Here is a 13,014-nt window from a genome sequence, read left to right as displayed (position 1 = left end):
GTTCAGTTTTGTTACTTCACTCTAAACTTTAATTTCCACGCCGAGGCAATTTAATTCCTGCCACATGTACCGGTACATTACACAAACCTGCCTCATTCATGCTAGTTGGATAGACAGGCAAGGAGAATGACCAGCCCTGAAGTCTAGCTAACCACTGGAGATCTTTTTAGCTACCTTTGTTGCCTGGGACTTTAGCAGGCATTATTCACTCTTTAAAGCATGTATTTGCTTTTATAAACACTAAAAGCTTGTTTCTTTTTAAAGACATCCTGCTTAACCATAAGCATCTCTAGGAAGTCAAGCTGGCACACAATATAACCCATACCCTGCCCTTTTCCACTGCTCCTCCAGATCTGCAGCATACCCAAAACTTGTGCATAATCCAGAGATTTGTTAAATCCAGAGCCTTCACCACTAAGAGCAGCTATTTGAGTGAAGGGGGAGCCTGTCCTCCCAAGACCAGGCACATATCATATAGACAGGATTCTGTATTTGGATGGTTGTATGTTACACAAAAAAGCACACAATTCATTAAACCAGGGTTCGACCAAGATGTGTTCTCCTTTGATTTAAAAACAAATGGCAAACATATATATTCACAATCCAGTCCATCACAAGAACAATTCCAGAATTTATTTAAAAGATTCATCCTTACTTGTTTTAAGTAAGTCCAGATATTTTTCTGTTACTTAAATGGTGGTTTGTAAAAAGACCAATGTGTTGTCATCAGTGTTAAGATGCCCACTTTCTTGTCAGTCTGAGTGCTTTACTCCCTGCTGTAGAAAGCTGGCTTAGGAAGCAGCACTCTCTTTCATGGCAGTTTTATATTTCCCAGTCATCTCCTTTGGTAACGGCACTTTACCAGGGCAGGGAATTTGGCCTTCAATTTCACACATGCATTCCCGCAAGTGGTACTTTTTGGGGCCAAACGTTGCGGGATGCCGTAGCTTCATTTTCTCTTGTGCTTCTCCCTGCAGTGTTTCCCTACAAAAAAACAAAGAAAGAAATTTGGTGTAAGGACAAGAAGTGCTAGGCAGTGATCAATGCATTGCAACAATCAAACTACCATATTTTTCGCTCTATAAGGCGCAACCAACCATAAGACGCACCTAATTTTAGAGGAGGAGAATAAGAAAAAAAATATTCTCTCCCTTTCTGCGCAGCACCCCTTCAGCAAAGTGGCAGGAGAAACGGAGCCCCTTCCATTTCTCCTTCCGCTTCACTGAAGGGGCGCTGTGCAGAGGGAAAGCTGAGCAGCGCCTCTCCAGTTGCGAAAGCAACGCGAAGCCTCCGGAGCACATCCTCCAGATGTTGGGAGTGCAACTCTCTTGACCAAACTGGCAATGGTTATTAGAAGTCCCCAAACCTGGAAAGCCACTGGTTCCTCCTCTCCTCTCATGCATTTAATAGCAAATTATAATTGTTAACAATGACTTCCTCTATCACAGATGATTGTTTGGTGTTTGACATGCTGCCTCCCTTCATTTCATGTTTTATGTCAAAACTGCTGGGAACACATAACTGCTGTAATAATAGTTCTGCCCTTGAGTGCTCAGGGCTTCTCTCGGTATCAAAGCTGCTCCAAGTCTGCTGTGCTACTCATCTAGCATCACAGGGCTGTGTAACCCTAGGACTGTCTGAACATTAATCGCTGCTAAGCTTGACTATTCTCTAAGCTCCCCAATATTTGAACATTTTGGGAAGTGCTGCAAAACCCTTATCCACCTGGAACAAGTAAGCATTCCCTCCAGGTGACCATGCTTTTGTAAATTTAAAGAATGAAGGTGTTTTTTTTTCAGCCTTCTCGGGCCATCAAGTGGTGCCCATAAATGACATAAAAATGACATTTATGACAACAGATATGTGGACTACATAGAAAGCTTATTTTAGGGTCCAGAACTCAAGCCTGCAGGAGGATGGAGTTTTAATAACATGTTTGTGTGCATTTAAAACATTGCCCTTATCCTAGTCCAATTGAATGGGGTAGACTCAAAAGTTTGGTTCTACAGCCAAAAACACGCAGAGCCATATAGGTATGTGTGTGTGTTTTACTTACTCGCTTTTACCAAGAACTTTCTTAACATGTTCTGCGATCTCTTTGTTAGTCTTCTCTTCCACATCAACCAGGACTTGCTCTCCAGTATCTGCAGAGGAGAGAGAATGACAGGGTATCTACAGGCAGCTGTCTCAACCAGGATGCTCTGAAGACACCGTCTCCTTTGGAGAGTGGCGCTACCCATTATTTGCCCACCTGTCACCTGTCAGTCTTGGGAAGGTGTTTGCCTAAGCAGAGGGTATTCCAACGCACTTCAACAAAAGCTAAACAAAACCATGCATGTTACTTACCTAAATAGAATTTTAAGAATGGTGATGGTGTCATGTTCTTAAACATCACAATCTGAAGCCAAGGGTTTTTGTACTGAATCTGAGGTATGTTGAAGAACACAAATTTTCTGTGGAAAGAGCAGGAGAAAAGTAAGGAAGACAGTGGATGCACTCAGCCTTTTAGAATATGAATTTAGTGAAACTTAAGACTCTTGCCAAAGAAAAGGAGAAAAAGGCAGCTCTGTGTGTGAGAGAGAAAAGGCATCAGATTCAGGAGGCAGAAACCCAAGCTCAGAGGTAGTTTCCCTCACCCTCCAGTATGTCTCATAGCAGACATATCCGCATAAGCAATGCCAAAACAGTGGGCATGTTAATCAGTTGCTGAAAAACCAAAATGTCCATGAACACTGAGGAAGAGTAACAAATTTACTGTGGTGTAAATAAAAGCCACAGGGAGCCAATATGATGCAGTGGTTATATTGAGCTAGGATGACAGCCCTGGTTCAAAGCCATGCTCAACCCTTTGAGGCTTTCAAGATGGTAACTGGCTCAAGTTACTTCAAAGGGTTGTTGTGAAGATAAAATGGAAGGGTGAGCTGCATGCACCACATTAAGGTCTTGGAAAGAAAGGTGGGCTGGGCATTATTTTATTTATTCATTTCATAAAATGTATACACCACTCAATTGCTAAAAAATAACATCATCAAAGAGGTTCACAAAAAGGAATAACAATAACAACAGCAAGCTGTTACTTCATCTGACTGTATGAGGAAACTGTGCAGTCTCAAAGCAGGCCGAGAAACATTAAAGGAACATTAAAGGTAAAGGTAAAGGACAGGTAAAGGTAAAGGACCTCTGACAGTTGAGTCCAGTCCCGAACAACTCTAGGGTTGCGGTGCTCATCTCGCTTTATTGGCCAAGGGAGCCAATGTTTGTCCGCAGACAGTTTTCCTGGGTCATGTGGCCAGCATGACTAAGCCGCTTCTGGCAAAACCAGAGCTGCGCACGGAAACGCCGTTTACCTTCCTGCCGGAGTGGTACCTATTTATCTACTTGCACTCTGACATGCTTTTGAAGTGCTAGGTGGGCAGCAGCTGCCCAGAAAGCAGGACTAGATCTAATGAGCTTGAACTACAGGAAGGCAGATTTCAGTTGACCATTGGAAGAAACTTGTTGGTATCAGAGGAGCTAGGCAATGAAGTGGGTGGGTGGGTGGGTAGACATCTCTGGAGGTCTTCCTGTTCCAGATTTATCCCGCAGCGGAGCAGGCCATGGACGTGGACGGCCTGCTCAGGACCAACTCCAATCCTGTATCTAGCAGTTCCCCTACGCCGAGGGGGAGGGCAGCTCGGCTTGCCTTGGGGCTCCTTCCCCAGTCCCTGCACGAAGCTCACGACGAGCGCTTCAGCAGCGTGGCGAGAGCGGAGAGATGCGCAACAATCCCTGGGACGGGGGGACGGAGGGAGGCTCCTTGCTCGAGGGCTGCCTGCTCACCTGGCTCCTTCGCTGAGAGGCCCCCTCGTGTTGTAGTTCACCGTCATCACCTTCACGGCGTCCTTGAAGATGATGTCGCCCTGGCTCAGGTACTGCAGCGTCCTGCGGATGGGGAAGCGGCCTTTCATCGGCATGGCGGCGGCAGGCGGCAGCCCCGCGCGCACCGCCAAGCCAAAGGCAGCGGCACGAGTCGGCGGCGCAACTTCCTTGCTCCTACCCACCCGGACGGGAGAGGAAACGGAGCGCCGATCGCAAGGGGATGCGGGAAGTGTAGTTTCCGGGAGAGCGGAGGAGGCGGGACGAATCGGAGGGCATGGGATCGGAAGTGCAAGCATCGGGGGTCTGTTTACACTGCGATCCGAGAGAATAGTGAGAGCGAGATACCTAGAACTGCGCAAACGGAGAGGCATTCAGTAAAATGCACAAACGCCCATTCCAGACGTTCGGCTGGCGGCGCTGATTTGCAACCACCGGCATATACTATTTGAGTGCATGGGAAAGTTACGCAGGCTGTTCTCACAACTTTGCGCTGCACGAGATCCTGTTCTGATGCTGCTGCGAGGAAACGCCGCCAGTGGAATGTCGAAATGCTTCGGCTCGTTTGTAAAGTTTGAAGCGGTGGCTTCAGTACAAGGCCGAGTTTTCAGCATTGAAGTAAATGAAGGAGGGCAAAGCTTTGATTTCCAAAAAAATCTAGTACCAAATTGAGTATGGCATCTTTCCCCTGTGGAACCACGTTTTTTCCTTAAACATACCCTAAATAATATATAGTGACCCTGATCATATGTGGAGTGAAGAAAGCCAGCTTCCGTTAAAATAAAAATCCAAAAAGCAAGGTTCTCAAAATATGGAAAAAAGGAAATGCATCTCAGACAGCTCAGCACTCAGAGATGTTCAAATGCTTCCTTCCTGACCAACAGGAATTGTATTGAACACAGTATTTTCACCATGTGGAGCTTCTTCCATTCTTGTTAAATATGTATCCCGCTGCTCCACCAAATGATAGTCAAAGCAACTACCACCACAAAATATACTTAAAAATAATCAAATATAATCAAATAACAAAACGGAAAAACAGGTGTAAAAAGTCAACATATTTTCAATTCAGCCAATGGACCAAATTCTAAATAAAATTATTTATTTGCTGACTGTAGGTCATCAGAGATGCTCCTTTTGCAAGAGAGCCTGGCGTTGGCAACTAAGGCCCTCTCCCGCATTCCAACTGAATGCCCTTCAGAAGTAGGCAGGAAAGAAAGATCCTATGAGAACCAGCAGAGAGAAAGTGGTTGGTTTTTCAAATAACTCAGAAGTCAAGTGGGGCTTTGTAGGTCGCAACCAGTCAAGAAAACGGTGTTTTTCTCCATACAGTTAAAACTGCTCCAGTACTCTGGTCAGTATCCAAAGAGCTATTTCAGGCATGCCCAATGGAGATTTTTTGATTTCCTCCACTTTTAGGCAGAAGCCAACCCCAACTACTGCAAACTGCTTTTAAAATCCTCCTTGTCTGAAAAGTCATTTGCCCTATGGCAAGGATGGGAAAACATTCTTATGTTGAAGAAACACTTGGATAAAACCCTATTAGGCAGGCAAAATTACCGGTAGATGAACAATTCTTTGGATCCTAACATTACTCTCAAGGCATTCTCAAAGAATATTGTGAACCCATTCAAAAAAAAATTTAGTTATGCCATAATTACCTGCTCTGAAAAAAGAACTCAGAGGCCATAAAAGGGTCTTTATTTATTTTAATAGTATAAACCTTCTGTAGGCAGAAATATTAAGCCACAACAATATAATGCCACATTTAGACAGCATTTAATAAAATGCATAAGCATGCACTGCAATACTCTATATACACACACAACAATGCAAATTTCTCTTCATGACTGAAGACATTGATTAGATATAAAAATTCAGATAAAAAAGAACATGCTATTTTAAATGCTATCACATTTACAAAGCTGATTTCACAAAATAAACTGTGAGGAAGCAACAGCTTTTGTCAGGTTTTAAACCTTGTATTTAAAAAAGAAGATACAGAGACAATGGACAATGAAAAAAGCACAGGGTTACAAAAGATACCCCAGGGAATTATCACCTATCTTGTGGCAAATAGGTTAGCTTTAATAAGAGCTTAGCGCTTGAAGGGTTTTCCAAATACATACAACAATTATATAATGGATAAATATGAGCAGTTGTTTTGTTACAAAACTATTGGGAACAATGGTGTTATTTAGAATTAGTGGTTAGTCACAGAAGTCTTTTCGGCATATGAGTTCCATAGATACTGCAAGTAAATATACTGTATTTTGGTCAATAGATTACTCAAAACTCCTCCAGCCTTATGGTAAGATTTCCATTTTTCACACCCCTGCCCCTCCAAATGTGGTACAGAAAAGTAACTTGTTTCCAGAAACAGCTTAAATAATCCATTTACCAGAATCAGAAATCAGGCTAGTACCTCTATTACAGGGGATTGTACCTTTTAAGGAACAATAAAAAATGGGGAAATCATTTTATGATAGAAGTCTTCTATTCAAGAAGACTTCACTTTAATTAAAGCAAACAGAGTACCGATTGTCATAACACTAAATCAATGGAGCTTCCTGCCAAAAATGTTTCAAAAACATCCACAGCTGAAATCTTTTTTTAAAAAAAACAACAACCCCCCCACTATGTACATTTATTAAGCAGCAGGTCAGGAAATGGAAGCTGGGCAGAAATGCTTCTCCAAGGATTGCGTGCCCAATATAAAGGAGCATTTTTGAACTTTACAGTCAGAACTCAAATCCTGCAAGTGCAAGGCTAGATGCAGGAGCTAGATTGTATGCAACTACTAGGAGCACTCCTTAGTTCACCAAAACTTTTAAAAGATCAGACCTAGAGCACTGACCAGTAGGAAAACGTGTGGAGATCAGGTCTTAAACTGTATAGGCATCAGGAGGATTGTTAAGGTGGTGAAGAGAACAGAAAGCTTCATTTTCCAAGAATTAACTTTGGGCATAGTTCTTCCTAATGTTAGTACAATACAGTTGTACTTTGGAAGCTAAATGCCTTGGCTCCCGAACAAATTGGCTCCTGAACGATCAAAACCCAGAAGTGAGTGTTCCGGTTTTCGGAAGCCGAATGTCCAGCACGGCTTCCGATTGGCTGCGGGACACTCCTGCAGCCAATTGGAAGCTGCACTTTGGTTTTCGAATGGTTCTGGGAGTCGAATGAACTCCCAGAATGTATTCTGTTCAAAAACCAAGGTACCTGTATGTGCAGTGATCCTCACAAGAGACCAATTTCTCTTTCCCTCTCTGGATGTGGAAGAATGTGGACAGGGTGCCAAGGCATTGTGGAAAAAGCAGTGTGTAACACCTCCCAAGTCCTCCATCAATCTCTTGCCGCCCTCCATGCTAAGCATGTTACTTCAATTCCAAAGAAAGCGAAGATTGGATGATGACATGGGAGGCACACACAGACCTGCCATAGCCTATAATATCTTGGCTTCCCGCTTGGGTGTATGGCTCTCATCCACACATGCCAGAGGAAAGGGAGAAATGTCTCTTTCTTGGAATGTCGACAGAGATCTTTCAATGTACCAGGAAGCATCTTGTCCTTTGTTTACTTCACAAATCTACTACTCTTTCATTAAAAGAAAACGTCTCCCTTAAAATATGTTCAAAATTATCCCGGACCACATTCTATATGACTCGTGCATGCTCAGTTAGCTGTCATTCTTGACCAACTGTTTCTATCTGAAACCAAAGTTTCTTCCATGGGAAAAGAAGGAAAGAATGCCTAAGCAAGCCAGAGTAACTATATAAACAGGTTTTAGGGAAGGTAGGACAGTAAGAAATATTGTCTGTAACACACAAACTATTTTCCTGCACAGGTTATCTGGAAACCTTCCATAGACTTTCACTAGTAGCATAAGGCAATTCCTAAAAGCTTGTTGTTTTTTTAAAAAAATATTCATTTTAGTGGTCTGTCTCTAAAAAGAAATGTATTTATTTGCCAGGAAAGATATGGTGCCATGTATTATGTAGCTAGCAGATAGTGACATTTATGACGCTACTCCTGCAGTTTGCCTTATGCTCAGTTACACAAGATGGTTGTCAATACAAAACTACACACATCTGTTGTGCAGCAATCTTGTTCCTTCTCATTAGCAACTTCAAGGGACGTACAGACATTATAAACACAGTGATGAAGCTTTACATGCTTTAGAAAAGAAGACTGTATATATCTATATTTTTTAAAAAAGCCAAACCTTTCAGAAGAGTTTTAAAAGCCCCCTTTGCATGTGTCAATAACATAGAAATGTTTATGGTCCACAGATGCAATTCACCAAACACTATCACTGCACAACCTCATTTCATTTCAACAGGGCTTGGGTGTATTTAGAAATAACATGTGGAACTATTAAATAGTTTCAGTATTTAAGAAAAAGTGCAAATACATCCTGGGTTTAGAAACAGGTACCTACTCTACCAAGGAACGTGAGATGCAAATGATCATACCAGGACTGAGCTTTGAGCAAGAAATAAAATTTAGGAAGCTCAATCTTTGCAATGCATTTATAAATCTTTTTTTTTGTTAACATATAGAAATCTGATATATATGATTACATGACTGTACATAGTTCTATATACATACATACACACTTTATATTACACTGTACATAATATACCAGACTAAGTTAGATACAAGCACATAAAACATCATACACACAAATAAATATGGCCGGGATCCAAAGCACTTCTTTAGGGGAGCTCAAGAGCTTGGGTAGACCTTATTTGACTCCTCCCCCATCAAAGGCATATTCTTCCTCCCTCCAATGTTACATCACAAGTTGGTTCTGAAGAAATAGGAACACCTACAGAAACATACTTTTTAAATTATGACTCTCCTTTCACAGGAACTATTTGCAGAACTCAGAACCCCTGTAACTCATGGCAAGTGAAGCTTTGGGGGAGAACATGATGTTAGTTAGCTTGCCACATAAACTCTCCTATAATCCACTGAGGCTGCAGACTAATAGACATGCATGTCTAAGTCCCTCTGAAATCAATTAAACTCAAGATTGCCATCTTATTTAACAATTGGCAGGGCACACAGTAAATTTGTTTTAAATGCTTACGTTTCCAATCTTGTAGATAGATAAATATATGTATCTTACTGATCTCAAAACGAAGTTGCTTCCGAGGATGCTTACTAAGTAACCCTAGACCAGGGGTCTGCAACCTTTAAGACAAAAAGAGCCACTTGGACCCGTTTCCGAAGGGAAAAAAACTGGGAGCCGCAAAACTCATCATTATAAAAATAATTTTGTCACTTTTTTATTATTTCTTTGTTTGACCCCTCAGAATTACTCCTCCTCATAGAAATAAACGTTAAATTAACAAGTTACCTTTTTGTGTGTTCTTCACTCCCCTTCAAAACAGTGACCAGCGTACATGCCCCCTTTCAATGCAGTGACCAGCGCACATGCCCCGTACAATGTAGCGGGTGGGCGGGCGGGAAGGTGACGTTGGGACGGTGCGTGACTAACGCACGCACTGCCCCCATGCGACGTCACAGCCAGTACAGCGCCTGCCACAGTGGGGAGTGTCGGGGTGCACAATGCACCTCCTCCCCTCGCTAGTATCCGCCCCGGAGCCGCGGCAAAGGTGTAAAAGAGCCACATGCGGCTCCGGAGCCGCAGGTTGCAGACCCCTGCCCTAGACAATCTGAACTATAATCAACAATGAGCAATTACATACACTTTTTTCTTAAGAAAATGCAAGCTAGGCTAGATGGGAAACAGTGAATGACAAAACAGGTGCAGTCATTAAATGACACTATTTAAAAACAGTACTTCAGCTGGATCCAAAATAAAGCAGAACTAAATTAATTTAAGGTTTGTGGATCAAGCTGTGCAAACCTGCAACACACAGATTTCAGTGTAGCAGACATCACTTTTAAAAGTATATGCTCCTCTGAGTTTTATAAGGAATCATTTTTGGTCTCAAAATTGTACTAAAATTATTTTTAGGATATTTTATCATGTAAATTACAAATTTCTTCATTAAAAGTGCACACTCAAGTCTTGACACTATACATACTCCAAAATATATGATTATATCTTAATTAGTTTATACCACAGTAGTATAGTAGGTTCATCATGTTGTGTCTTTTGTCATTTATATTTAAGACAAGAGTTGATTAATTTTAATCATGATTTTGACATTGTATTTTCTTTACTGAAAGACGTTCAGTGCTCACAGTACTATTGACTGCAAGTGCATAAATTATTTTAGGAATACAGTCAGAGCTAAACAGTAAGTCAAGGAAACACAACACTGTTTCACTTCCTCTGAAGCAGTTCTTGTGTGAATTAAAGGAAGTGACACTCAATGTTGTCTGTCCACTTACGCAATAGAAATCTGCTTGCACAAGGGTGCTTATGGATTCTCTTCTCTACTCTCCAGCCCCCTGTGCCCCCATAAAAACTGCTCCAGAGGGCCTCCCAATTCTCAAAAACAAGTTTTGGAGGTTCGGAATGGGGGAAAGGAAGAAACAGCCCACTGTGCAGGCCACTTGCATTACATTGTATCTCACACTGTTTTTTAAACATTTTTAAAAGTAGGAAGTGTAATTGATTTGGATACACCCGGGAGCTTACTAAGCGAATCATCATTTAGAGTAGTGTAGTTTAATGATCTCCGGGGCTATGCCAGCTTAAGTAATCACTGAATTCCTTCCTGAAATGTAGGTTATAAATGAAGATTCTTATGAATGGGATAAATAGGTGACTGAACTGTGCCTGGTCCTGTAAGACATCCCTCCAACATTCCACCAGAGAGCTTAACTAGAAAGACAAAAAACAACCTTGTTGGAATATGATCTCAAATGAAGAGCAATCTGAGAAGTTGTTTTCGTGTGATTAACAACACATTATCTTAAAGATAAAGCAACACAGATCAAACAGAAAATGGCCAGCCCTTGGAAGCATTTTGACAGGTTATGACACATTTCTTAGTACTCCAAACTTTAAAAAGAATCCACAAAATTATGTTATGGGAGCAGGGAGTCCCTTCATGCATGATACTTTTCCTATATAGAGGTAAGATCTGTATGGAAATATATTTCCATGAGCCTTGCAAAGTGGGGAAATCATTGAAATGTCTATTTTGTCAAGAGTTATTTATGTGTGTTTGGATACAGTAGAACAAAGCACACCTTAACAGATGCAAGCATGTGGTAATGGGCAGCTGTATGATACACATGCAGCTGACGGCACACTTTTTGCTACAGAATTATGCCCAGGTATAGAAAATGCCATGCGCAAAGTGGCTCAGAATATAATATGCTGTATTGCAAGTGGAGGTTGTAAAATGGCAAACAGTGCAATTCAAACCAAAGATTATCCAGGATGAGAGAGTTGGCTTTCCTAGTTGAGTGGCTAAACCAGCATAAGTCCCCCACTCTGGCTCAGCCGGGGCTCAACTATCATAAGTCCCCCCGAAGGGACATGGCAGAGCAAGGGGAGACTTATTTTAACCCCCTTTCAACTGGGCCATGTGACCTAGCAACCTGGCATAATGTGACAAGTGAAAAAGGTGGCGTCAGTTGAATTCCTCCTGAAAGGAGTTTGGGATGGGGAAACTCAAGCTGTTTTAAGTTACACTGACTTACCATAGCTAGGGATTGCTCAGAGTAGCTATAATCCTGGGAGTAAGTTTCACTGAACCCAGTGGAACTTTCTCCTGAGTAGACACATATAGGATCTGGACCGTAAAACAGAGTTTCTAAACTTTAAGAAAAAGACTAAGCCTCAAATTCTGAAGTAACCACAGTACTGGACAATGTGATATGCCAAAATAGTATTCTCTCAAGTGTCAGACAGAATGAATGAGTTTGAAATTATAATGTACTAAAGGACACATTTGCTGCTTTTGAAACTGATAGCATCCTCATCACTTAGCGACTGATGCAGCACAATAAAAAGGCATCTTATGCTACAGCATTTATAAGTAAACAGCACCAGGCTCGAAAATCTCAATGGTTACCCTTTACAAAGCCAAGAAGTTAGAATGCTCTTTTCTAGTGTGAATAACTTCTACGGCATCTTACCCAGCTGACAGCAAAGCCATAAATCTTGTGTCACTTATGCTGTAAACATTTAGTAAAGTTTAACTTCAAATAGTATAGAAATCTCATGGAAAGGATCACATTATTAATAAACACATACAATTGAAATTTTGTAGCATAAATGATTGTCTCCCACAGCTCTTCCATGTTTTCACAGAAATCACTAGCATATGACTGCATTTAAAACACAATTATTCATTTACCCTGAATGCTATTAATCGCTTACCTTGCTCATACAAGCAAGAGGATGACAAAATCATATCTTTAACAAGAAGTGCTTTGAAAGTGCTGATAATGACTACATCCTGGTAATTTTAAAATATAAATTAAAATATATAAAATATGGGCTTGGATACAAAGAACCTTTAATCAAGTGGAAAGCACTCCTGCTTGCTCAAGGGTGAGCGTGTTGACAATTTTCTCTGCCAGCTGCAACTTTCCATGTGGCACTGCATAACACTCATTTCATGAGCAGAACTCCACCTGCAGTTCTTTGGATCCAAGCCAGCGTTCATAAGTACTCTGATATTATAAAACCTATTTTTGCTCACTGATAATTTCCAAATAAAAATCTTGCTCAGCAATTCCCTGTAACCCTTTCATCAAAAGGCATTAAAGTATTTCTTCTGGCAGAAGTGAATCCTAGAAAAAGCGTTTTTTGCAGGTTTTAAAATCTTGTTTTTCAGTGTTGATAGGAATAAGTTGTTCTTTCAATGTGGAAAAGAATAAATTTAACAAGAAAAGGGAACATGATCAAAATAGTTATACACAATGCCAAGGTTAATCAGTGACTTATGATTACTTGGTTGATCTGTGAAGACGCACTGATCTCTTCTAGGAAGATGAGCCTGTTATTTGGCCATTATATTCTGCTGTCTCCATTTTCAATATGTAAGGGATGATACTGTCTATTGGAACATTTCCAATGAGCCCAGTAAAAAAGAGTTCTTCAGTAATGCTAGAGCTCATCAGTCTAAGTGCTGGCAGGCGAACTAGAATCCGGGCTAGTCTGAAATAAGAAGACAGTAGTATATGAAAAGGTATACATCAGGTTACCAGTTTGGCATCCACTTA

General features: G+C 41.2%; 2 protein-coding genes across 8 annotated transcripts in view; both read right to left on the bottom strand.

Annotated features, from left to right (window-relative positions):
• Positions 1 to 618: 618 nt before the first annotated feature.
• MRPS25 (mitochondrial ribosomal protein S25) lies at positions 619 to 4,071 on the bottom strand. The gene is made up of 4 exons (XM_083726087.1): positions 3,820 to 4,071; positions 2,347 to 2,453; positions 2,057 to 2,144; positions 619 to 984 (listed from the first exon to the last, which is right to left on the bottom strand). The coding sequence occupies exons 1-4, from the start codon at positions 3,951 to 3,953 to the stop codon at positions 792 to 794; spliced, it is 522 nt and encodes a 173-aa protein (XP_083582213.1). The 5' UTR covers positions 3,954 to 4,071; the 3' UTR covers positions 619 to 791.
• A 1,478-nt stretch (positions 4,072 to 5,549) lies between these two features.
• NR2C2 (nuclear receptor subfamily 2 group C member 2) overlaps positions 5,550 to 13,014 on the bottom strand; it is a 40,986-nt gene continuing 33,521 nt past the window's right edge. For 6 of the 7 annotated variants that reach the window (XR_014560556.1, XM_083724119.1, XM_083724115.1 and 3 more), the window contains one exon: positions 12,689 to 12,949. Coding sequence is in view for 5 of the 7 variants with exons in the window: in XM_083724119.1 (XP_083580245.1) it covers positions 12,775 to 12,949 (175 nt within the window). In the remaining 2 variants the exon portion in view is untranslated. Of the gene's footprint in view, positions 9,032 to 9,526; positions 12,950 to 13,014 lie in introns of those variants that run through there. The other variant, XR_014560555.1, reaches the window with a different exon arrangement.

This window comes from Podarcis gaigeae (assembly GCF_964106915.1).
Source record: "Podarcis gaigeae genome assembly, chromosome: 2".
In the NCBI taxonomy this organism is placed as follows: domain Eukaryota; kingdom Metazoa; phylum Chordata; class Lepidosauria; order Squamata; family Lacertidae; genus Podarcis; species Podarcis gaigeae.
Note: the sequence above shows the minus strand (reverse complement) of the source record. Positions and strands in the feature narration are given on the sequence as shown.